Below are 26,032 nucleotides of genomic sequence, written 5' to 3'. Positions count from 1 at the left end.
CACTTATAATTGGCTAAGTCATCACATTCACCGCCTTGAAGTATGAGTTCCAATGAGCGGCGAATTTGTTACATTAGTGTGACTGTAAAATAATGTAATTAGGTATAAAATAAGAGAAGTCTTGAAGCAATGACAAAATTGATCACAAGGACCTATGGATCACAAGTTTGAGCAATGAAAACAATCCCTTAAGTGGTCTCCAGGAGTTGCATAAACACAAAATGTTTTGCGCATTAGATTGCCTTTAAAAATAAAAAATTATTTGAGAGAAATTGTTTCGGAGAAAACACTGTGAAGACAAAGCCAATGTAAAATGAAAACAAGAGAAATTTTATATGAATGAGAATGTTTTGGGCAATGCCAACAAATAATCTTTAAATAAAAGATTTCAACATCCACATCCTTTTAACAATTTTAGGTAATGAATACTTTATACACTAGTTTTTTCTGCTTCATATCATCAGAAAAAGGCATTCCAAGAGAAACGAAAATTGAACCAGATGTGGATGAAATAATGAATTTCAAAGATCTCATGGACCTTGAATAACATTTACCGATAAAGTCAGCAGAGTTCTCCAAAAATTTCACCCAAGCATCTTCTGACTAACTATAGTATAAGTAATAATCTGTCTAGACGGCAACACAAGAAACATTAGCGCTGTTAAACATGTTCCAACAAAATAATTGAATTCATTTCTCATTCACGCCATCACATACGCCACCACTGTGTTGCTCAATGCACCTACTCAAAAGCTGCAATAGCCTTCCAACTTGATTTCAACTTCCACCTAGATCTAGATCACATGGAAACAAGCATATAATTTAGACCAATACCATTGCGGAGTAATTTTTGTCTACCCGGCTACAAACAGCCTCTTGCACAATTGAGACAAAGATCTGAAGGAAGCATCAAGAATCAGTTCAACAGAAAACCAACCCAAACAGCTCCAAACAACATAACTAGTAGGATTAGAACACTAACAAAAGCATATTTCTCAATCTTTTCATCACCACCAAGTTGTGCAGAAGCATCAGCAGAACAAGAAACAGATCACATTTACTTCAATGATTTTTGCCTAACCACATCAAGAAGTCTCATTTGATGAATGAATTGCAGCTTTATGAAAAGAAACTTCGGCACTAATTCTAACATTACTTCCATCATAAACTGCAGAGGAATCCAAATTGCCCTCATTCATAAATTGCATCACCAGTGCATTTAGAATCGGAAGCTTGTTTTGGAGCCACATGTAGCTCATTACCACATCATATATGCTTTGGTTAATTACACTGAGTGAGACTGTAAGGGCCTTGCCAATTCCACAAGGGGTCAAGGTATATGTTAAACCATGTCTATTGCTGCTGACTTCTTTTCAAGCACTTTGGACAGCAGGGTCTAGAAAACAGCTATCTACAGAAACCACCCAAATATCTTTCCGATTGTTATTAGTGGACAGAACTATCAGAAGCATCTTCAAGCTATTTTTCTGCCGACATGTTCCCAGAAGAAACTTCAGCTAATGAATCAAGACCAGGGTGCTATAACTTATAACAAGTGCATTTTCTTTCTAAACTTTTACATTGATAGGCTCTATACCAGAGTTGAGAATGTTTGCAGGACCTAGTGCTGCATCTTCAGTATCAGGCCTGCCGTCACTTGCGCCAGATGGAGGAGAAGAGAGCATCCACTTTGTGGCTGATTCAACAAAATTCTTCTCCACCTCCTTACTGGAAACTTGGGTGTCTGACTTGCAACAACCACCTTGTGCTCTAACCACAGTGCTATCACTTAACTGAACGGCAGAAACTGGAGAGTCAGAATCCATTGGACCAAACCTGTCATCAGGTTTTTCGACGATGTTCACACATACGCCATCATGCAGATGTCCGGCACGCCTGAGAGATGATTCCTGATCCGTTTTTTCAACCAAAACAGGCGATGGAGGATGACTTTGCTGTAACACACAAGCTGCAGAAAATGCAGTACAAGTCCAAGTCACAAATACCGATTGAAAAGATATTCTTAGCTAAAAAAGAAAAATGTTACAGAAAAACAAAGAGGAAACAGGAATATATAATTATCCTATTACCCTCTTGCACATCTTTCTTCAGTATCTTCTTTTGTAACATGTTTGTACCAGGAAACACCAACATACTGATGGATTTCATTTCTTGCTTGTTTGATTCCTCAAGTTCATCGAATCCAAAAACCTTGGCCCAGGTATGCAGATGCTCAGATATAGCAGGAATGATTAACTTCTCAACTTTTAAAGTGGAGAGGACCTGGATGGAAGATGTAAAAACCATTGGTCTAATAATAAACGGTATATACAAAACATAATCAATGCAGGTGATGAACATGCTGTCGGCATTTTCTGAACAAATTTTGCACAGATGCACAGGACAATTAGAACAGACATGGCATTCACATAACCTTTGTGGCATTCATAAAAAATAAACCTTATGAGGTTGGACAACATTAAACCTCATAGTGGGAAATGAAAACAAGATGACAACGACCTAAGCTATATCATTGGAATTTCTTGTTTCACAACGATATTACTGTTACTCAAGTTGACAATATAACTGTTCAGTAAAGCTAAATATATGTGCTTTCGGCTAAAAACTTAAAAGATCTTCTAATAATTCTAAATACTACAAGTGAATACAATTGAGACAGCTTTTGTCCTACACCATTTTACACTTCTCTAAAGCCACATTCTTTGACATATTTCTTGCAGACAATGTTCCAAAATATAGGTGTAGGCTTTGATAAGTTTTGTGCTACTTTAGTAAGGATGAATCAATTGTCAATATGTTAGTTCGGAAGAGTGAAACTGCCAGCCCTGAAAAGAAATTTGGATACTCCCCTCTCCGATATATTCATTTATATGAATTACCAAAACAATTTACTATAGGAGTAGCATGCACATAAAGGAACATGGGAAACGTCAGCAGTGGGTCTGATATGCTACCCTTCGAAAAAATTATATGCATACAAATTGCAGAAAGAAATACAATAATAAAGAAAGTATAATTAGCAATAGTAATTTGCGTACTGTCTCAATAGCATCAAATAGTCGACGACACATCCCTTGCTGCCTATATATATTCCTGGTCCCAATGAATGGCATTTCTGCAAGTTGAGTTCCACGGATCCTAACAGACAACCAGTTAAAACACTATTTACTGATTGGTAAGGCATGAATAAACACTGCACAAGCACAGATGACGCTTAAGAAAAAGGGAAAGCAAGTTTTAACAATTAAGTAAAACTGAGAAACTGATGACTAGAAGAGTTCCGCTACATTTCTACATGAATGCTAAGGTCGGGAATAAAAAGTTAACCAAAAGAAACTCTTTAAAATGTACCCTTAAACAGCTAGGAGTTTTACTTGTAAAAAAACATGCAATCATCATTCTAGATAGTAGATAGCACTCATAAGGTTACGACACCAAAAAGGAATTTCCTTCAGCCAGTAATCTGAAGCCAATAGCTACACCTAAAAAAAAAAGATGAGACAGATACAGTCCAACTCCAATAAAGGATGCTTTGTTGGATGAGACAGGTTCAGTTAATCAGTGCATGTGCTAAAAAAACAATGAAATTTTATCAAAGATCATAATCATGTATGCAAGGAATACCATTGCATCTGCAAGAAATCTAAAATTATTTAGTTTTAAAACAACACACCATAATATCTTGTGCCCAACCTCTTCAGATTTGAAAAACAAACTCGCATAGTAACATATTAACAATTTGAGCAATCCATCCTACCGTATAGATGCAGCAGATATTATGTCATCACCCCTTTCCAGAATTGCAGTGTAGAAGCCACAAAAATTCAGCCGACTTAAATTTGAGCTTCAGAGGAAAGAGAACAATTTCAGATTACGACTCAGTAATGAAAACCAAATTCAGATGAAGGAAAGAAGCAAAAGACAGTGGGAGGGAAAAGATATATGATTTATTTTAAAAACATTATTTTAGGAGGATCACTGTGTTTCAAGGAAGTGTACATGGGCAAGATGACGAATGAATAGAATGCACTGTTTCCTCCATGAAGTTGAGGAGAAATAGAAAGGACGAAGAAAAATATTAAAGAACAGAAAAATAATCCTAAAATGCCACAATTCTCTTCTTTATTCCTCTGAGCATCTTATGATCACACTGGGTATGTTGTTGTTTATTCCTCTGAGCACCAACCTAGATCAAAGGATGTTCAATTATTAACAGTGCAAGCCTCCCTTCTCAATCAAAATGCTCTGCACTGCGTCGTCCTAGCAGTCGGCCATACAAACTTAGACGTGAAAATGAAAGATGAATGATGCGTCTAGTAAGGATGAAACTCATTATCTTGAGGCATCAAGAGAAAAAGGTACAATTGCAAATTTCTAAAAAGATTGAATAGCCTATCTGAAAACATAAACCAAAATTCTATGCTTTGACTTTTCAAAAACATATATATATATATATATAAAGTTATATATGTTGCTTTCATGGACCCAATGTAGAAACTGCACTCACAACAAAATAAAGTATGAAAGATCATATGTGAAAACCAAAATGGCCAAATCAAATCAGTCAGTCAGCTCTCCTTCTCAGGTTAAACAAATAATGAGCATCCATAAAGTTTATATCAGGCAATTTTAAAACACTAGACAGAACTACAAAAACTGCATACCCAGTGTTGTAGAGAACATTGTGAATAATATTTATCCCACTTCTCCTGTCGACAATGGGCACGAAACATTCATCCATAACAGCCAGTGCAACAGCTAGCTTAGAATTGCACTCCACCTGTTGAGGAAAGGGGCAATGAGAAGTATCTGAGTCCAAATCTGTTCGTTGAATCAGGGACCATGAGAATCCTGCTTCAAGTTCATGCTTGACACCAAGAATATTCTGTAAATGGTCATACAGCTGCATAACAAGAGAAGACCAATAAGAAAAGACATTAAAATACAAATCCCATGGGAGATCCCAACTCTGATATGAGGCAGACAATGAAAAGCGAAAAAAAAAAAAAAAAGGAAAAAAAGAGAAGCGCATATATAGAAAACAGTCTTTCACCATAATTGCATGAAAAAAAAGTAAATGACAAAGTTGCCAAGATTTCATCTTAAACTGTAAATCCTTCTATCAGAATTTGATTATACTATTTCGATGCAACAGTCAGTTAACTTAGTTTTGGAAAAAGATCAAACAGATATATTTGATTTTCTGAAAATAAAATACAGATGGTTTAGACACTACATGTTGTAACTATTAGAATGATGATGAATATATTCAGAATCCTAAGACAGATATCATTTATTTTTATAAGACAGCCATTTAAGATAGGGGAAGTATCAGATGTAATATAGCATTAGAAATTTGGGGAACACAAACTATCAAGGAAAATTCACACTTCTCAGATCACTATGAGGAAACAACAACAACAACAACAACTACTACTACGGCTACTTTAAAAAAAAAAACCAACACCTCAATCCCAAACAAGTTAGGGTCGGCTATATGAATACTCATTTCTTCATTTAAGCTCATATCATATCATCATCATAACAAATAAAATAAAATAAAACTGAAAAATATTAATCGGCAATATATAAAATACTACTAATGCCCCCAAGGCCTAGCTCAAGTGGCAAAAGGTGGAGGATTTGTGGCTTAGGTCGCAGGTTCAAGCCCCACACCATGCAAAGCGAAGCCTGGTATTTAAGTGGAGAAGGGTAGAGGGGCGGACCCATTATCCACCGAGTTTAAAAGGTTGTGATTGGTCCAAAGGGCGGGTCACATACGGATTTCTTGGTTATCAAAAAATAAATAAAAAAATACTAATAATAATATAAAAGTTCCATACGAGTCTAAAATTTATCCTCAACTAGTAGTTATCACCTATATGGATCTTTTTCTTCTATTGTGCCCTATCTCTAGCTAGGTCTGCATTGATACCAAACATTTGAAGGTCTTTTGATGCCACTTCCTTCCATGTGATTTTAGGTCTACCCCATCCCCTTTTAACGCCTTTGCTTACCATAGTTTCACACCTATGGACCGGTGTATCTATACGTCAACGCAGAACATGTCCGAACCATCTCAAGCAACCTTCTCGCATTTAATCCTCAATGCCTACAGTTGCAGGATGTTTTAGAAACCAGCAAGAAATCTAAGTACAAGAAGTCAAGAGGAGGGTAGACTTAAACTCCTTGAGCTCATATTCAATTGATAAGTTGCAAATGGCTCCATTTTATACATTTCTACTTATGCAGCAACAGGTCGAATTATGTCAATCACCTAAAAGTCTAGACTCCACAAGAAAGCATCTTACCTTCACTTCCTTTTGTTTCTCTTGAATTTCTTGTTAAGCTCTCAATTTCTAAAATTGATTAAAGTGCACTAATCACTGGAGAAACAGAAAGATGCCAAAGAAGATGAATCATGTTACACATTCAAGCAGGTATTCAAGGAGGAGGAGAGAAGATTTGGCCATTCAAAGTAAATCCTCTGACAAGTACAAGAAAATGTTTTTTTTCTACCATCTCTTTTCAACAGTTTTGTACCTGTGAATGATAGTGAAAATAGTGCATAGGAGCTTATGCTGAGTCCTCTGGGATAAAAAGTGGAACATACTTTAAAAGTAGAGTTACTAATAGTGACGGGCTGACTGCACACTATTTCTCAAATAATTTCCACTAATTGATACCTCTGCTTCATGATCTTAATATGTTATAGACCATAAAGAAAAAGAACTCACAACCAGAATAAGAGACTACCTCCTGGCATTTCTTCCCACAAAATGTACCAGATGGATTATTGGAAATAGCAGGTAAAGCATTCATCTCCAAACTGCATGATTTATGATCTGCAAAGAGAAATCTAAGAATCCAGCTCCAATGTAGACCAGTTAATGTACAAAAACTTCCAGAGAAGTATACTTTACATTTTTTCTCACAGAGGCAGCAAGAAAGAAATTTGTAGACTACTGTCTCACTATCCTCAGCAGGGTTTCTACTAGCAGCCCCACAAAATTTGCAAGTGCAATTTGGACAATGCCAAAGGCCTGTAGGAAGTATCTGCACCAAGAGGAAGAGGAAGTATGTAAATGCCTTGCTGCTTAATGAAAATTATGTTATAGGTTCATATTGGAAAGCATGATAATAAAGAGTAAGAGAAAAAGCTCATCTGTCATCAGATTCACAAACATGATATAAGTAAATTACTTTAAGCTCATGTGTTGAATTCTTTGATATGTCTGGATAGAGATGGAACTTCCCTAAGAAAATATCGTCCTAGTAATTATTTTTGGCAAGTAAATAAAGTCCTAAAAATAATGTCTTTATTTCCTATTCCTCCAGGTGTCATTAATAGGTTGGATAGCATCAGGAGAAAGTTTTTGTGGCAAGGAAACAAGGAAAGGAAGGGGTACCACTTAGTCAAATGGAAAAAAGTGATCAATGATAAGAGAGTTGGGGGTTTAGGGATCAAGAACCTTAAGAATCAAAGCAATGCTTTGAGAATGAAGTGGCTTTTGGAGGTATTCCAACGATGATCAGAATTATGGGGCTCAGTCATAAAAGCAAAATATGAAGAAAGTGACAATTGGATGACAAAGGAAGTTACCACTCCCTATGGTGTTAGTTTATAGAAATCCATCCGATCACTATGGGATGAATTCAAACCAAACACCAAGATTAAAGTGGTAGATGGTGCTAAAACTAGATTCTGGAAGGAGGATTGGCATGAAGCAGGAAATCTGGAGACACTTTTCCCGGACATACATACTCTGGTTCTTCAGCAACAAAATACAATAGCTGAACTATGGACACCTCATGGGTGGAATACTATATTTAGAAGGCACCTCAATGATTGGGAAATTCCAAGAGTTACAGAATTCTTCAGCGTCATTGAACAATTTAGTGGCTTGGAGACGGGAAAAGACAGATTGCAGTGGTTGGGGAACAGCACTGGGACTTTTAAAGTAAGTGCAGCATATAGGAAGTTGAACCACCCAATTATGCAGGCATCCAAATGGCCCTGGAAACACATTTGGAAGGCCAAGATCCCACACAAAGTGGCCTGTTTTGTTTTTTTTGTGGGGAAACTGCAGAAACAGTCAATCACTTGTTCATCCAGTGCAAGGTCACTGGCCAATTGTGGAGTCTATTCCTAAGGCGCAAAAACATCTCATGGGTCATGCCTGGTAGAATTGCAGAGGCCTTATACAGTTGGGAAGAAGCAGGATTACAAGCAAAGAACAGAAGCAACTGGAGAATCATTCCTGCTACTATTTGGTGGACTGTCTGGAAAGAGAGAAATCTTAGAGTTTTTGAAAATAGGGAGAGTAATATGTAGCAAGTAAAATTGAATTGTATTCTAACTTTGTGTTTTTGGTGTAATCAGATCTACTCTAATGACACTGTCTCTATCAATGATGTGTTGGACTCATTATAGGGATAGGACAGTGCCTTTAGAGTTCACTATGTAAATATGGTTTCAGTACAACCCATGTACTGATTTAAAGAAATAGAAACAGTTACCAATCTCAAAAAAAAAATGTTCATTAACATGGTAATTGTAATGGACTTTTGTCTTCCATATTGTGGTTGACACAATGAACAATTTTAAACAGTTCATTAGATGGAGGGACGGGAATACGGTTAATCTATAGAAAAGTTCAATGATCAATTTAACTGAAGAGTTTTGGTCAGAAGATGGTCAGCTGACAGAGTTTACACCGAAGATCAAGGCAAGGATGATGCTATAGAAGCCCTAAGAAGACATCGTCAAGGTCTCAAGCTAAGGAGTTGCAAGCCAAGATTATTGGGCTTCAGTGGGAAAGCAAGAAGTTGTTTATTATGGAAGAAGAGCCCAAGAAGTAGTACAAGAATTGTGGAGAAGAATTGGCCAGGTGCTACACATTTTATGGTTAAAGTTTAAAGTAAATGCAGCCTATAGGAAGATGAACCAACCAAACCAGCAGATACTCCGATGGCCTTGGGAACACATTTGGAAAGCCAGAATCCCACACAAAGTAGCCTGCTTTGCCTGGTTATTGGCTAAGGAAGTAGTGCTGACACAAGATAACTTGATGAAAAAGGGGATCCCTTTATGTTCCAGATGCTTTTTCGGTGGGGAAACTGCAGAAATAGTGGTCCATCTATTTATACATTGCAAGGTTACAAGTCAACTCTGGAGATTATTCCTATATCTCAAAAACATATCTTGGTCCATGCCAAGGAAAATCACAGAAGCATTACATAGTTGGGAAGAAGCAGGAGTACATGCTAAGAACAGAAACAACTGGAGAATTGTACCTACAGCTATATGGTGGACAACATGGAAGGAGAGGAACCTTAGAGTTTTTGATAATACAGAGCATACATACAACAAGTCAAAATGAATTATATTTTGACTTTATGTATTTGGTGTAACCAGATATACTCTAATGATATTGTCTCTATCATTGATGTATTAGACTCATTATAAGGATAGGATTGTAGATTCTGAAATCTTTTGAAATATGGTTTCAGTACATGGGATGTACTGTGTTACAGAAATAGAAACAGTTACCTATGTCAAAAAAAAAAAAAGTCCAAACCCAAATGGAAGAAGATTGCGGCCCAAAAGGGGCTGAAATTTCTGCCCAAAGGAGAATTTAAATTCTCACACAAGTTGGGTGGAAAAAGTCACATGCAAGTGACTATTTTGGTGGTGACCTTTTTGGCAACTTTTCCATATTTTCTTAGGATAGGAATTTAGATATTATTTTTATAGTTTCCTAGTTAGGTTTTATTAATTATTATTTTCATAAAAGTAGGATTCAAATCTCATGCTAATTGGGATAGTATTCCCCTATATATATAGGGATGAATTTGTTATTTTAGACACAACTATTATTAACTGAGAGTTTCTCATCTTTACACCTTTCTGTGTGGCTACTTGGGATTTATCTTACAACCTTATAAAAACAATTATTTATGAGGTAAGATTAATTCTTTAGCTTGATATCTATGTTCTTATTTGTAATTATAGATGGTAATTAGTTTTATACCAATTATTGTCTCTAATTTCTTAGAAAATAGGGGTCTAGATTACCTTTAGATTTAAGTTCTTAAATTGACCCTATTAGTATCATAATTAGTTTTAATTCGATAATGTTTGAAATTTGAATGCTAAGATCAATAAGGGTTCTTGGCACTTAATTTCAAAATTTGAGGATTTCATTCTCAAATTTCACATATCTTCCGCATTATTTTCTTGGTTTTATTTAAGTAACCTGATTCTTATCAGATAACTTGGCCCCTTTCTATAGTCTCCCTTAAGGAGTCCATATGGGGTGGAAGCAGCAGGTTTATTGATTAACTATAAATGGACAGTATAACAACGACAACATACCCAGTATAATCCCACAAATGGACAATGAAGACAATATAATGCTAAGAAGGATAGTGCAGACCTACTCCAGAGAAATCTAGAAAAAGCAAAGGAATGGATTCACCTGAAGACTTGCATCAGAACTAAGAAGTTCTTTTTTTTTTATAATAACTAGGGTGTCTGAGCCAACTTGTGCACACCTCGGCTAATTCCATGATACACTTGTCACCTCCCACCCACTACAAGTACCAGGTAACTCTGTTCACCAAGACTAGGACAGATGGAGAAAAATCACCTAATTTATTTTGTCTCTAATGAGATTTGAACCTGGGAGGCTGAGACCTCATAGACCATAGTTCTCAACCCATTTCATTGACCACTAGGCCACACCCTTGGGTATTCAAAACTAAGAAGTTCTTACCAGTTTTTGTTATTTTTACCCTAGGACAGAGATAATAAACGGAAATTAAAAAAGAACCCCTTTCCACCTCTGATTTCTTTTTCTCTCCTGCTTTGCCTCATTGATCAAATTCAAAAGTTCTTCTGATACAAAGTTCCAAAGTTATGTATATGTATAAGTCAATTCACATGCTTAAAATTTCATTTTGGTAAATATCAGTACAAAAGTTACAATAATTAACGTCACACAAAGGAAAGATGAAGTGTGTGGAGAACTATGACGATATCCAGAGACGGGTCTAAGATTTTTAGTTTATGAGAACTGCACCACAATGTTTTTTGCAAACTGGGTTCTAGATAGATTATCTATACATATTAAATGAATTTTTATACAAACACAGGTTTTGGGCCAACACTACTGGTTGAACCCGAAACTATAACAGTGGCTCCAGCCCTGATAAATTGATAATACAGAGCAACAATGATACATATGAAATGCAGTGAGGTAAAGAGAGCATATTCTGATGGATACATACTTGTATTCCTAGACAGCTCTGATGAAAAGTTGATGGGCAACCATCACAACAGATAAGGTCACCACCATCACCACAAATACCACAAACATCATCTTCACCATCATCACCATCAATGTCTATATTGTAGAAATTCTGGCGATCAGACTCTTTTTGCTGATTCCATGCGTCAACCAAGCACTCTAGTAAGGAAGCTCCAGACTCTAAAACTATGTTTTGAAATGGTTGATGCCGTTTACTTCCTGCATGGAGCTCAAATCTTGAAACTGGAAGGATTTTACTACAGCAACCACAGTGGACACCATCTTGTGTGATCCAACCTTCTAGTTTTACTGTTGTCCTTCTACGGTTCACATATTGAATCTTCTGTCTCAACTTCAATATTCCGGAGTCAATCAACCAGGACAATAAGGTTCTTTTTCCAGTATATGGAACATATCCATCACTATCTGAATTTTCCCCCTTGTCAGAATGACGGGCCAGCAATGTACATCGTCCAATTAATTTACTTTTTCTTCCATGTATTGAATTAGAAGCAACTCCAACAGATGCTTTTCCAGCCATATCCTGTTTAAGTTTCCTTGCCTGCAATGAGTTATCACTTGAATTATCCCCACTCTCCTGGTCTGATGCATGTAATTTTCCTTGCAGCAACTTATCTGTCTTCATTATATAGCTATTGAACTTCTTCTCGCGCTGATCACTGCATATGCCCAACACAGACTCCCTCACAAAAGTCTGTTTAGGATCTTGTCTCTGGTCATCATCTTTTCTTTTCTTTTTCATTTCTTTCTCAATTTTTTTCCGTGTTTGCCTGGTAAGTTTATTAATTAAATCTTCTGATATTGGAGCAAATGAACAAGAGCTGCCATCAGGTTTGCTTTTACCTGAATCTACCTCCGATCGTTTTTGAAATGCTTCATAGGCCTTAATTATTGACCAATAGGCTGTTCCACTAGGATTAATGTACACTGCATCCAGATATTCTCTGTTCTTTCTTGGTCTATAATCAATGGTCCATCCAGCTTCAATGAGCATTCCTCTTATTTGTTCTCGCAACTTCTGCTTCTCAGTGCTCCCACCTCGATTCACTTTTCCATCTTTTCTTTTAGCAGGGGTAACATCTTCAGACGGCAAGGGCCTGCTTTCTTCCTTCAGCACACGTATTGCTGAGCTGGCAGGCTGCAAACTAGGAGGTGCCAACTTTAGTGACGTATCAGTCTCATCTTTTTCAGAGGCCACTAAATGGGTGCTTTTACCCAACAAAGGTTTTTGTGGTTTCAGCTCATTTCCCTCTGTTTGAATCAACAAAGGTTGCTTTTCAGGTTGTTTAGGACCCCAGTAAAAGGATGGACGGACTTGAAAATTCCTCTTGACAACATCTGCCGAGCAAGAGCCTTTTCTACCTTCAATTTCCACAGGATCATATTCCTTGGGCCTGAAGTCGATCTTCTTCTTCTTATTCACCATAACCTTCAATACCCCATTTTTCCCTTGCAATCTGATTGATTCATGAGAGGCTTCTCTTGGCAATGACATGGGCATATGCACTCCATCCTCTAATAAACCATACCTTCTCTTAAATCCATTGCCATCGCCCTTTGACCTACTACCCGAAAAACTACTTGAACTATCCATATACGAAAGCTTCCTCTTCTCAACCATTACACTTGTAGACTCAATCCCAAACTCTCTCGAACCCCCTCTTCTTTCAACCATGTTAAATCTATCATCACCATACACATTCGATTGCATTTTCGTATCACATTCTTCATGCTTGTTAAAATTGGACAAATTCATACTTCTACCAAATTCACCATCTCTAACACCACTTCTTCCATAAAAAACAGAACCATTACTAAAAACTTGACCATTTTTTCGCTGAATTGACTCTGATATCTCATCACTCGACTCATACTCATTTATTACAAACATAGGCCTGTTCTTCACCTTCTGTGAAGCCCCTGAAGAACTGATCCCTCCAATGCCCAACCTATCATCTTTCCTTTTAATAATTAAACAACCAGAAGAGCTTTTCTTCTTCAGTACACCACCCCCTGATCTCACACTATCCTCCATCTTCATATGTTAATACAAAATGCAATCTCAAAATCTCACGCAAAGTAACATTAATTTTTTTTTCAAAACTCCAAATTCTACCTTCAGTTATTCAACATTTAGCAGATCTGAAACATTAAACAACAAAAATCCCAACCTTAGATACAAAACATCAGAAAATTTCCGGTTCGGTGATAAAATTCAGAAGTGAGTGAAAAATCGACGATCATTACCTGGACGGAAAGCTTCGCGATTTGCCAATTTCACCGGAAAAGCGATGCTATTGGCCGGAAAATTTGGTTTTGGTTCATCGGCATAGTTGTATATATGAACAGACACCTGCTGTATTTTTCAGTACAGAACAAAAACTATAAGGACAAGGTAAAAAGAAAAGAAAAACAAACCTTATTGCAAATTTTTAGCATTTAATGATGCAATTACACCTAAATTGCCTTTTGTATTAACTTGTCACTTTTTCTTTTGTTTTCAGCCCCGCGTTCGGTATCTATTTTGGCCCAATTAATTTCAATTTACACTAAAAAATTTCCAATCTTCATACCAAAAACTACTCTCGAGAAGTAAGTTTTTCTTTTGTTTCCGCCTCGATGTTCGGTATTTGTTTTGACCCAACTAGTTTCAGTTCGCGCAAAATATTTCCCAAGCTTCCTTAAACAACTCTTGAGCAGTAACTTTTTCTTGTGTTTCCCGCCCCGGTGTTTGGTATCTGTTTTGGCCCAACTAGTTTCAGTTCGCATGGAAAAATTTCCAAGCTTTCTGCCAAAAACGACTTCGAGAAATAACTTTTTCTTTTGTTTCCTACCCCGGTGTTCGGTATTTGTTTTGGTCCACCTAGTTTCAATTCGCGCGGAAAAAATTTCAAGCTTTCTGCCAAAAACGACTCTCGAACAGTAACTTTTTCTTTTGTATCTCGCCCACGTGTTCGGAATCTGTTTTGGCCCAACTAATTTCAGTTCGCGCAGAAAAAATTTCAAGCTTTCTGCCAAAAACGACTCTCGAGAAGTAACTTTTTCTTTTGTTTCCCATTCAGGTGTTCGGTATCTGTTTTGGCCCAATTAGTTTCAGTTCGCGTAAAAAACTTTCCAAGCTTCCTGCCAAAAACGACTCTCAAGAATTAACTTTTCTTTTATTTCCCACCCTGGTGTTCGATATCTATTTTGACCCAACTAATTTCAATTTGTGCTAAATATTTTCCTGTCAAAAATGACTCGAGAGAAGTAGAGTTATATCTTTTGATATTATAAATAGTAGTAGTAATAGTTTTTAAATGTGATTTATCAATTGATTACTACAACTTAAACATTACTTTTGAGGAGCACAATTTATAAATCGTAATTGGCTAGTATGATTTGTTGCTTGTACATAGCTCTGGTTAGTTATGATCTATCAATTGGTTATGATAAATGTAACTGAAACTTCATAGCTCACTGTATTTCTCCTTATTTTTATGAATTAAAAATGATTCATTGAATCTTCTTCGGTCATTTAAGATTGAATTGCGAAATTTTAGGTGAAATTTCACCTAGATAATAGTGTAAATTTTTATTAAGCATGTGCCTTTGTTGCCTTTTGCGTCTTGATAAAAACTTGTATATTATGTCTAAGATGAATTTTATTTATATATGATGATGGTATGAAAAAAAAATTATATCGATATTGTATTTTAAATTGTTTTAGTAAATTTTCTAATTTTTTTTTTAGACTAGTAAATTCCACAACTATAAAATACATGGTCAAAATTTAGGTTTTGATCCCTAATAGCAACCTCAAAAACTTGGTCTTACTTGTTATTATAAACTCCGTTACTAAAGGTGAATAACAAGAGATTGACATCAAAATGGGAGCTAAAGAGTTATTTACAAGTTCGATCGAATATTTGGTGTAAATTATAGTATCACTTAATATGCAACAAAATTAAATGTAGATAAGCATTTGATATCGCTATTCTAAATTTTAGAAAACATAAAGTTCAAAATCTCGCGCCTCTTATTGATATAAGGTATATTTGTGATCACATGTTGCTTAATGATAATACACATGTACCCTATTTATGCAAATTCTTTCTTTGGTATTTGAAGTTAGAAGTTCAACTTCAACCAAAAAAAGAGGCCTGGTTTAAAAAATATCAATGCTTGAGGTTTTTGAAACAAACAACCTTAAAGTTATGGCCAGCAAATATCTTTAAGCATAATCCATGTCCAGATGGATCATGTGGATAGTGGCATTGTTTTATAATCTGGCCTCTTTTAATAGTTTAAAAAAATTGTATTCCTTTCTTTCCAAGACCAGTCTTGAAGCAACGGTAAAGTTGTTGCCTATTGATGATTGTGTCATAATACGCCATGACATGAATGTGGAATGCTTCGTGTACTGAGATGGCGCTTTTTATTTGTACGTATTTTTAGTTGGTTCCAAAAAGGCGGACAACATTTCTATATCTAAAAATGGTTTAACTTTAAATTTCTTGTTTACCTTTAATGACATGATGTTATAGTAACACAAATATCATGACATGTTTAAGAATTGTACTAAGTTATTAAAGAACAAGTCAAAGCATTCTTAGCTTTCAACGCAAGAAACATCAAGAAGCATTGCTCCATTACTTGTATTGAATGAGTTTGGTTGCTTTTTATCTTCTTGATAAGCTTTTTTTTTAAGTGAGTACACCAAGTGTATGCTAAATGAAGCTATCATGATTGTGCAATATTATATAGCCATTAGAATATAAAAGGAAAAGAAGATCTTCCTACAATATACTCCCTTGGTCCCATTTTATGTGCCTCGGTTATATTTTTAGTCTGTTCAAAAAAGAATGTCATCTTTAGATATTTAGAAATAATGTAACATTAAACTTCTTGCTTTACTTAAATAATATGATTTTATTAAAGCTGCATAAATGTCTATGACATGTTTTAGATCACTAGTTTTAAAAGTCTTTCTTTATTTAAACTCTACATCTAATCAAATGACGTCACATAAGGCGATCAAAATAACGGGATGTCGACAGGAAGCAAACAAACAGACCATTAGTGATGATAAATCAAACAACAAAGAAAAAATAATAATAAAGACTATGATATGATATGAGTTTGATCAATCGATCTACATATAATATTAATATATATAAACAAAAACTTTTAAAGCTATTGAGACTCAATATTTAAACGATTATATTGTGGATGTTATTATGTTATTGTGGAAAGGATAGATCTGCGATTTATAAAAGGCCAAAACTTTTCCTCTAAGAAAGTAATAATCAAATATGGAAGACATTATTATGGTGACACACTAATAAATATGTGCAAACAGTTTGTAAATGTCAAAGCACAATTTCTATATCAAGTTCTCTATGGAGTTCATAAAAGTATTGGCTCTTCCAATTCTTGTTACTGTTTTCTTGTTCTGTTTCACTAGAAGCGAATGCCATCATCCTTTAGACCCTCTTAGCCCTACTGAGATCAACAAAATTAGAGTCATTATTCAAAAGTCTCATTTTAGTTCCCTCTCCAATTTAACATTTCACTCTGTTGATCTTGAAGAGCCCCCAAAAAAGGATGTCCTTCATTGGATGTCCTTGCATAAGCATAAACATGTTGTTTCTCCTTATCGTCGAGCCAGGGTAGTGGTTCGTGCAAATAGTGAGACTTATGAAGTAGTGGTGGACTTGTCCACTCGCGCTATCATATCAGAGAATGTGTATACTGGCCACGGTTTCCCTCCAATTACTCTCGATGACATTATACGATCCAGCAGGCTGACATTGAGGAATCATCAATTGCAAGATTCAATTTTGAGAAGGGGTTTGAATATATCAGAAGTCAGTTGCATACCACAACCAGCTGGATGGTTTGGGGAGCCAAAGACACGAAGAGTTCTTAACGTTCCATGTTTTTATCGAAGAGGGACAACTAATTTTTGGGCAAGGCCAATTGAGGGGATCACTACACTAGTAGATGTTGAATCTATGAAGATAATCAAATATACAGATAGATTCAGAGTCCCCTTGCCTAAAGCTGAGAGTGCTATTTTCGAGTCATCGAGCCAGGGATCAGTCACTTGCAATGACACTGATACCAGCAGGATTATCATCAAAGGCAATGAAGTTAAATGGGCTAATTGGGATTTTCATGTTGGATTCAACACAAAGGCAGGAACGATCGTGTCTACAGCTTCTATATTTGATACTACAACAAAGAAATATCGACGTGTGCTCTATAGAGGTCATGTATCAGAGACATTTGTGCCTTACATGGATCCTACATTTGAATGGTACTACAGAACTTTCATGGATATTGGTGAATTTGGTTTTGGAAGGTCTGCTAGTAGTCTTGTTCCGTTGCTAGATTGTCCGAGCAATGCAGTGTATATGGTTGGATATATGGCTGATTCAGAAGGAGGGGTAGTGCAAGTACCCAACGCGATATGCATATTTGAAAGATATGTTGGTGATGCTGCTTGGAGGCATACAGAAAATGGAGTACCAGGAAATACAGTAAGCTAAGCCTCAAATCAAACCTTTTGCATATATACTAACTATCGCGATCGTCTAGTGACATAAATAATTTGTTTTTTGCAGAACACTAAGGGACAGCAAGAAGTTAATTTGGTTGTTAGAATGGTAGCAACAGTGGGAAATTATGATTATACACTTGATTGGGAGTTCAAACAAAGTGGAACTATCAAAGTTGGAGTAAGAAATTTAAGATGTTATGCTTGTTAAATATTAATCCTTCTAATTTTTTCGCAATCTTTATACGTTGAATTGTCTATGCAGGTAAGTTTAACCGGAGTTATGGAGACAAAGGCTGTGAAATATACGAACGATAATCAAATAACAGAGGATGTTTACGGGACCCTTGTAGCAGAAAACACAATTGCAGTGAACCATGATCATTTCCTTACTTACTACCTTGATCTTGATGTTGATGGTACTGATAATTCATTTGTAAAATCCAAATTGATAACTACGACTGTGAAGGAGCGAAACGTTTCACCTAGGAAGAGTTATTGGAAAGTTGTAAAAGAAACTATGAAAACAGAAAGTGAGGCTAAAACAAACTTAGGACTAGAACCAGTTGAATTGTTGATTGTAAATTCAAATAAGAAGACAAAAGTTGGAAATGATGTGTCTTATCGGTTAATACCAAGTCGACCAGCCATGTCCTTGCTATCAGATGATGACTACCCTCAACGTCGAGCAGCTTATACCAAGTATCAATTATGGGTGACACCGTACAATAAATCAGAAAGATGGGCTGGAGGATTCTACGCTGATAGGAGTCACGGAGATGATGGCCTAGCAATATGGAGCCTCAGGTAAATTTAGGATGTAAAACACATCAAACTAGTGATATTGTCTATTTTGGACCTAGGTAAGCCTACATAGCTTAATATGCTTCGCTAAGGTCTAAGGCTTACTTCTTTAAATATCCAACATTTCTCCTGTGTTTTGTCACGTGGGATCGGCCTAGGGTGTTACATAGGTCTCAAGAAGTGTATTTCTTGAACTTATGAATATTGATTAGTATATAGTCAATGTTTAATTTGCCCAATCTTGTTTTTTTTTTTACTTGATGAATGATATTATATAAGCTGATCTTGTGTTGTATGCAGGAATAGGACTATCAAAAACAAGGATATTGTGCTTTGGTATACTGTTGGGTTGCATCATGTACCATGCCAAGAAGATTTTCCTGTAATGCCTTCTATTTATGAGGGTTTCGAGCTCCGCCCAACAAACTTTTTTCAAAGAAATCCATTGCTGAAACAATGATATGTGAAATTCAAGTTTGTTTGTTAAACAAGGCACATAAAGTTATATATGCAGAACAAAAGTTGATTTTCCTTTGGCCTATTTATTTTCCTCAAGTCATTTGCTCTCATCCATATTCACAAGTAAAGTAGGTGAGAAATCGCCTAAAAACGAGCCATCCTTGTTCATTTTGAACGTGGAACAAGAACAACATGTCCACACAAAGGAGAAATCCTTACACAACTGATACGAGAATTGCCAATGTTTGACATGTTGAATGTGTAGGACACGAATTCCACTTGCCAAACATAGACAACACTTACATATCGTGTGAGGCACAAAATAAAGTTTCTAGAGTAATGTATGTGTACGTTATTTGGGTAAACACACAATCAATCTATACAAAGCAAGACTGTATAAAGCAAGATGACACTAACTTTTTTGGACTTTTGATATATTATTGTTTCACGAACAAAATTTGATAAAAGGATGGGACGATAAGGGAGGATGGAGTAAATGAGAAGATAACATTTTTTGTTCACAAAAACTGATATCCTAATCCATCTTATAAAAAGGATGCAATTTTGTTCACAAAAACTGATATCCTAATCCATCTTATAAAAACAATGCATTCTAGAAGAGTTTCTTCCAAACAGGGTGCTTCTTCCAGGCTCTTTCCACCATGGCATCAATCGGGATTCCCTTAGTTTCAGGCAAGAAGAAGATGGCGCAAAGTCCCATGACAAAGATCCAGGCGGAGAAGAAGAAGAAAGTATAGGCTTGCATAAAGCAGAGCGTAGTCAAGAAAGCCTGTGCAATGATAGCAGTGAAGAGCATGTTTGTGCTGACCGCGAATGCAAAACCAGCTGTCCTTGTTTCCAATGGGAATGTCTCACTTGGAATTAACCAACCAAGTGGTCCCCATGACCATGCAAACGCCATTACATACGTACACACGAGAAGCACCACTATTACTGCCATTGTCTTGTCCAACCCTCCTGTCTCCGACAAATTCTTTAACAAAATGAATCCAATCGCCATCTGCAATATTATAACCAAAATTGCAGTCAGTAGAAAAAGAAAAGCTTGATACAACTCATCGGTCCAAGGGGGTCAGTTGAATCTCGTTTGTCAAAAAAATTATTGCAGTGGGTGGTAGGGTGATTTAACTCCCTGTAGGGATGTTTAATCAGACGAAATCAAGAATTTCGTTAAGAGTGTTGAAGATTGAATATGTATGTTTAATCGATCATGCATAGTTTCGTACCTGACAGATTAACATTTGGCAACAAGATTGGATGAGCAATTTTTTCCTTCCAACCTTGTCAACAGCAATGATTGCAACACATGTACTGAGAACATTAACAAGTCCAGTCACTACAGCGGAAATAAGCGGGCCACTGCCCTTGAATCCCATAGTCTGAAACAGGACAGGCGCGTAAAACATAATGGCGTTGATTCCGGTTAATTGCTGGAAGATCTGCAACATGATGGCAATCACAAGTGGTGGAATGCTAGGAGGCTGTGTTAAGTTACGGAACGCATGCTTAACTTGTTTGGCTTGTTCACACGATGCCACAATTTCCTCATACTCAACATCAACGTCAGTGACACCCCTAATCTTCTTGAGGGCGGTCTTTCCTTTCTCCGGCTTGCCACGTGCAACCAAACTCATGGGGGTGTCACTGATCACAAAGGTACCAATAAAAAGAATCGCCGCAGGCACAACTGCAGAGCCAAGTGAGATCCTCCAACCATTTGGATGAATATTTACGGTTACAAAGTTGACAAGATTTGCTATCAATATTCCTATTGTTATAAAGAGTTGGAAGAGAATATTCACAGCTCCTCTGTGTTGGATTGGTGCTACTTCAGTTAAAAACAGCGGAACAGTCTGTAAATATTCCAACAATAAGAAGAACATCGAAGAAAAAATAACACAAAACACAAGTCAAAAGTTGGAGTATTTACTTGTCACCTATTTACACATTCTAAAGTTTATAGTCAAATTACCTCATTTCCGAAGCCAATACCAATGCCAAACAAAATTCTACCAAGAATGAGTATTTTTTTGTTTTGTGCCGCGGCACTCGAAACAGCACCAGCTATGAAAATAAGTGAAGCCATCATCATAGTAATCTTCCTCCCTAATTTAGTGGCTGCCTTTGAAGCAAAAAAACTCGCAACAAGAGCCGATAAATACAAGGATGAAGTGAAGAGTTGGAGAAACTGATCATCATACTTGCAGTAGTTATTCTCTTTCGCAGTTTTCTTTCTTTCATACACATTCCGAAAAAACAATATGAGGAAATCATCCATCGCAGAAACTCCTCCTAATTAAAACAAAAACAAACAAAAAAATTGGTACTCAATAAAAAACAAGTTTATGTCAAAAAATTTCGATAAGAGTGTTCAAGCTTTAAACACTACATTGACTAAATCAGAAATGTGAGTAAGAGTATTCAAGGTTTATCACATGTATTTATGTAATTAAAGTAATTTTTGACCTGTTTACACACTAATTTCTTTTACGATTCATCTAATTACCTGACTTATTTAAGAATTGTTTTTGATCCAATTGCAAGAATCAATAGAAAAGACGAATGATACCTCAATTTTGGCTCAATTATTGATAAACTCACATATTTAGGCAAATGGTTTAAGAAAGATACAATATAACAAATAAAACTAAGAAAAATATACCTGAAATACCAATATCATAACCAAACATTAAGCCACCAAAGGCAGCAAGAATCCAACATGAGACAACATAAACTGTGATTTTAGAATTATGCCCTTCGATAACAGTCATTTTTGCTTATACTCTAAAATCACCAAAATAATTTTCTCTCGTAAAATACTTCACTCTTCTGCTCTGTATTTATTTTTTTCTCATTCTGTTCCGTATATATAATGCTCACAAAAATCTAAAACACATTCATATTATTTTTTTAAATATCATCCTAGAATTAAGTTAGTTTGATAAAGTCAATCACTCTTATAAGCTGAGATTTGGTCTTCCATGAATTTTGGAGATTCATCATCTAACATTATTCATTTTATCCTCCAATTTATCCTTTAACATTATTCATTTATTGTTTTACAAATTTATGACCTTGTAAAAATATTAAATTGTATAGGTATAAAAATATTTTATCCAATAAAATTAGTGGCTCCCATTTTTAGTAAGAGTCTATATTTATTTTCTTTTTTGTTTTTCATATTTTTCATATTTTTTTTACCACTATACTATGAAAAACATAAATTCTTTTACTTTATATGATAATATTATTATTAATATTAATATTTATAATAGTTAGAATTAATTTAAGTTAATAAAATATCATTCATTTATTTGCAGTACAATCTGTTAGATGATATTATATAAAATTTTAGTTACTAATATAAAAAAAATAAGAAAAATTTAATTTAAACGTGGAAACTAATTTTATGCAACGTTGGCGTTGAATTCACCAAAAATGTTCTATTAGAGTGGAACCTTACTTCCACAAAATTAGGATATCTTGAGTTGAAATAATACAATTTAAATCTAAAATCATTTTAAACCCAAAAGATAATAAAAAAAAACATTTTGTAAAGTTTCTCCATAAATTGAGGGTAATTAAACAATCAATCTAAATCTATGCAAATTAAGAAGAAACTAACTTTTCAAGATTTAGATATATCATTCTATTAGGAACAAAAGTAGGAGTTAAAATCAGATAAGAGGATAGCCAAATAAGTGGGCTCGAGCCAAAAAATTTTAGGAAGAGCCCTATATTTTTTCTTCTTCTTTTTTTCAATATTTTTTTTGTTACTATCCTTGAGAAAATATAAGTTCTTTAAAACTATAAAGTAATATTATTGTTGATATTTATATTGATTAAAATTAATTTAAGTTAATAAAAAGTCATTCATTTGTTTGCAATACAATATATTAGATGATATTATATAAAATTTTAGTTATTAATATAAAAATATCAAGAAAAATTTAATTAATTTAATTAGAAACTTCTAGCAATTTTATGCGGCTTTGGGTTGGATTCACCAAAAATGTTTTATTACAGTGGAACACATTTTCACAAAATTAGGTTAACTGATTGAGTTGAGATAACAATTTAAACTAAAAAAATATGATTAAAAAAACAGTTGGGTATTTCAGACAATTAATACATGTTGCATCAAAATAAAATTTCTCGAGACGTGAATTGGAGATAATTAAATAATCAGACACAAAATAAAGTTTGTCGGGACGTGGATCGAAGATAATTAAACAATCAATATATGCAAGGCAAGAAGAAATTAACTTTTCAAGATTGAGATATATTATTATATTAGGAACAAAATTAGGAGTCAAAATCTGATAAAAGGATAGGCAAATAAGTAGGAGGGTACAAATAAGAAGCCAACAAACTTTTGATCACAAAAAACATGATATTCATATCAATCTAACAAAATCAATGCATTTTAGAAGAGCTTCTTCCAAACAGGGTGCTGCATCCAGACTCTTTCCACCATAGAATCAATGGGGACTCCCTTTGTTTCGGGCAAGAAGAAGATGACGAAAAGTCCCATGACAACGATCCAACCAGAGAAGAAGAAGAAAATGTAGGCTTGCATAGTGCAGAGCATAGTCAAGAAAGCTTGTGCAATGAGAGAAGTGAAGAGCATGTTTGTGCTGACAGCAAACGCGAAACCAGCTGTCCTTGTTTCCAATGGGAATGTCTCACTTGGAATTAACCAACCAAGAGGCCCCCATGACCACGCGAACGACATCACATAAGTACACACCAGAAACACCACTATTGTTGCTAATTTCCTGTCCAATGTTCCTGTCTCCTCCAAATTTGTTACCAAAATAGCTCCTATTGCCAACTGAGAAATTAACATTTGGCAACAAGCTTGGAGAAGCAACTTTCTCCTTCCAATCTTGTCAACAAGGTAGATTGAAACAAAAGTGCTTCCAACATTAACAAGTCCAGTAATGACAGAGGACAATAGCGAGCCATCGGTCTTGAAACCCATAGTTTGGAACAAGACAGGCGCGTAAAACATAATGGCATTGATTCCAGTGAATTGCTGGAAGATCTGCAACAAGATAGAAATCACAAGTGGTGGAATACTAGCAGCCTTTGCTAAGTTCCTGAACGGATGCTTAACTAGCTTGGCTTGTTCACACGCTGCCACGATTTCTTGGTATTCAACCTCAACATCATTGACTCCCCTAATCTTCTTAAGCGCGGCTTTGCCCTGTTCATCCTTGCCACGCTCAATCAGACTCGAGGGGGTATCAGTGATCACAAAACTACCAACAAGCAAAACTATTGCGGGCACAGCTGCAAAGCCAAGTGACAATCTCCAACCATGTGGATGTATCATTGAGGTTCCATAGTTAACAAGATTTGCAATGAATATTCCTATTGTCACAAAGAGTTGGAAAAGAATATTCACAGCTCCTCTGTGTTGGATTGGTGCAACTTCAGTCAAAAACAGTGGAACAGTCTGTAAACAATGTAAAAGTTACAACCATTTCATAATATCATAAGCTCTTCAAGTATAAGTTCTATGTACTGACAATACATTAAAACATCAACTAGTAACCTTAGAAAAAAAAATCTAAGGTTGACTATACATACCTCATTTCCGAAGCCAACACCAATACCAAACAAAATTCTACCAAAAATGAGCATCAACTTGTTTTTCGCGGCAGCACTCAAAACAGCTCCAGCGAGGAAAAAGATTGAAGCCATGCAAATGGTAGGCCTTCTCCCAAATTTAGTGGCGGCCTTTGAAGCGAAAAAGCTCGCGACAAGAGCCGATAAGTATAAGGATGAAGTGAAGAGTTGGAGAAGTTGATCATCATATTTGCAGTAGTTATTCTCTTTGGCATGTGACTTTCTTTCATACACTTGTGGAAAGAATTTCTTCAAGAAATCATCCATCCCAGAAACTCCTCCTGATTAAAAGATTTTGAAGTTTATGAATTCCTATAGTGACCTAGCCGGAGGTACCGTCATAGTTACATACAAAATTCATTGCTAAGCAATACATGTAGCATCAAACAGTGGCGGAACCAAAATTTTCACTAAAGAATTAACAATAGACAAAGTTCGTCCCGATAGATAAACCTGTGGATCTATCTATCCCTATGGCTATGCTCTAGACTTTCAGAGTGATGGCTGAGTGATTGATAGTCCAGGATGAAACATAAACCCTCTCAGGACATTCATAAGTAGAAACCTCATGTAAATACCATGGATAAGGTTGATCCTATTCATAGAGATTCCGTAACTAGTCCAAAAATGGAAAGTCCAACACAATTGAGATTTTTTCATTTGGGAAATCGGAAGTTGTTACTAATTCATGATCTAGCACGTACAGAATAGAACTTCATTCTTGATTCCATGAGAATATTTATGAAAAACTAAGTAAAAATTCATCGTTAATCCTACTTAACCATGGATTTGTGATGGATCATTGACAAATCTTGTTTAGCCACAGATGAACAACAACATACTACATACACAGACTTAATCCTACTTAGTAAAAGTAGAGAGATTGTTTCCGATAAACATATACAGAGTTAATTCCCAAACAAACATACCTGAAATACCAATATCATAACCAAACATGAGGCCACCAAAAGCAGCAAAAATCCAACAAGAAAGCACATAAATTGTGATTTTAGAATTATTCTTCTCAGCCATTGACATTTTTGTTTTTCTGAAATCCCTCAAAAGTGCAAAAAAATTTCAAAAGATAACTTCTTTTTTCTTTTTGCACTTCTCTATATATATATACTATCTTTTACACAAAACCAGCCAAAAATTAACACTGAAAGAAAAAGAGACAAAGAAATCTAGAGCAAATTAATACTCTATATATTCTTTGTCT

At 35.6% G+C, this 26,032-nt stretch overlaps 4 protein-coding genes across 4 annotated transcripts; 1 reads left to right on the top strand and 3 right to left on the bottom strand.

Moving 5' to 3' along the window:
• Positions 1 to 503: 503 nt before the first annotated feature.
• On the bottom strand, positions 504 to 13,777 carry LOC102586736 (uncharacterized). Its single transcript, XM_006356039.2, has 9 exons — positions 13,602 to 13,777; positions 11,314 to 13,496; positions 6,945 to 7,077; positions 6,778 to 6,866; positions 4,686 to 4,924; positions 3,779 to 3,865; positions 3,060 to 3,159; positions 2,091 to 2,283; positions 504 to 1,969 (listed from the first exon to the last, which is right to left on the bottom strand). Exons 2-9 carry the CDS (start codon positions 13,393 to 13,395, stop codon positions 1,569 to 1,571), a joined length of 3,324 nt encoding a protein of 1,107 aa, XP_006356101.1. The 5' UTR covers positions 13,396 to 13,496; positions 13,602 to 13,777; the 3' UTR covers positions 504 to 1,568.
• A 2,944-nt stretch (positions 13,778 to 16,721) lies between these two features.
• Positions 16,722 to 19,250, top strand: LOC102586410 (primary amine oxidase). The gene is made up of 4 exons (XM_006356038.2): positions 16,722 to 17,878; positions 17,963 to 18,076; positions 18,161 to 18,702; positions 19,000 to 19,250. Exons 1-4 carry the CDS (start codon positions 16,736 to 16,738, stop codon positions 19,157 to 19,159), a joined length of 1,959 nt encoding a protein of 652 aa, XP_006356100.2. The 5' UTR covers positions 16,722 to 16,735; the 3' UTR covers positions 19,160 to 19,250.
• Positions 19,251 to 19,737: 487 nt separating this feature from the next.
• LOC102589689 (sugar transport protein 8-like) lies at positions 19,738 to 21,950 on the bottom strand. Its single transcript, XM_006355970.2, has 4 exons — positions 21,842 to 21,950; positions 21,152 to 21,471; positions 20,406 to 21,032; positions 19,738 to 20,179 (listed from the first exon to the last, which is right to left on the bottom strand). Exons 1-4 carry the CDS (start codon positions 21,948 to 21,950, stop codon positions 19,772 to 19,774), a joined length of 1,464 nt encoding a protein of 487 aa, XP_006356032.1. The 3' UTR covers positions 19,738 to 19,771.
• Positions 21,951 to 23,493: 1,543 nt separating this feature from the next.
• Positions 23,494 to 25,850, bottom strand: LOC102590025 (sugar transport protein 8-like). The gene is made up of 3 exons (XM_006355971.1): positions 25,743 to 25,850; positions 24,775 to 25,094; positions 23,494 to 24,640 (listed from the first exon to the last, which is right to left on the bottom strand). Exons 1-3 carry the CDS (start codon positions 25,843 to 25,845, stop codon positions 23,606 to 23,608), a joined length of 1,458 nt encoding a protein of 485 aa, XP_006356033.1. The 5' UTR covers positions 25,846 to 25,850; the 3' UTR covers positions 23,494 to 23,605.
• Positions 25,851 to 26,032: the final 182 nt, after the last annotated feature.

This window comes from Solanum tuberosum, unplaced genomic scaffold (genome assembly GCF_000226075.1).
Source record: "Solanum tuberosum cultivar DM 1-3 516 R44 unplaced genomic scaffold, SolTub_3.0 scf00214, whole genome shotgun sequence".
Classification (NCBI taxonomy): Eukaryota; Viridiplantae; Streptophyta; class Magnoliopsida; order Solanales; family Solanaceae; genus Solanum; species Solanum tuberosum.
The sequence above is the reverse complement of the archived record's forward strand: the minus strand, read 5'-3'. Positions and strand labels throughout refer to the sequence as shown.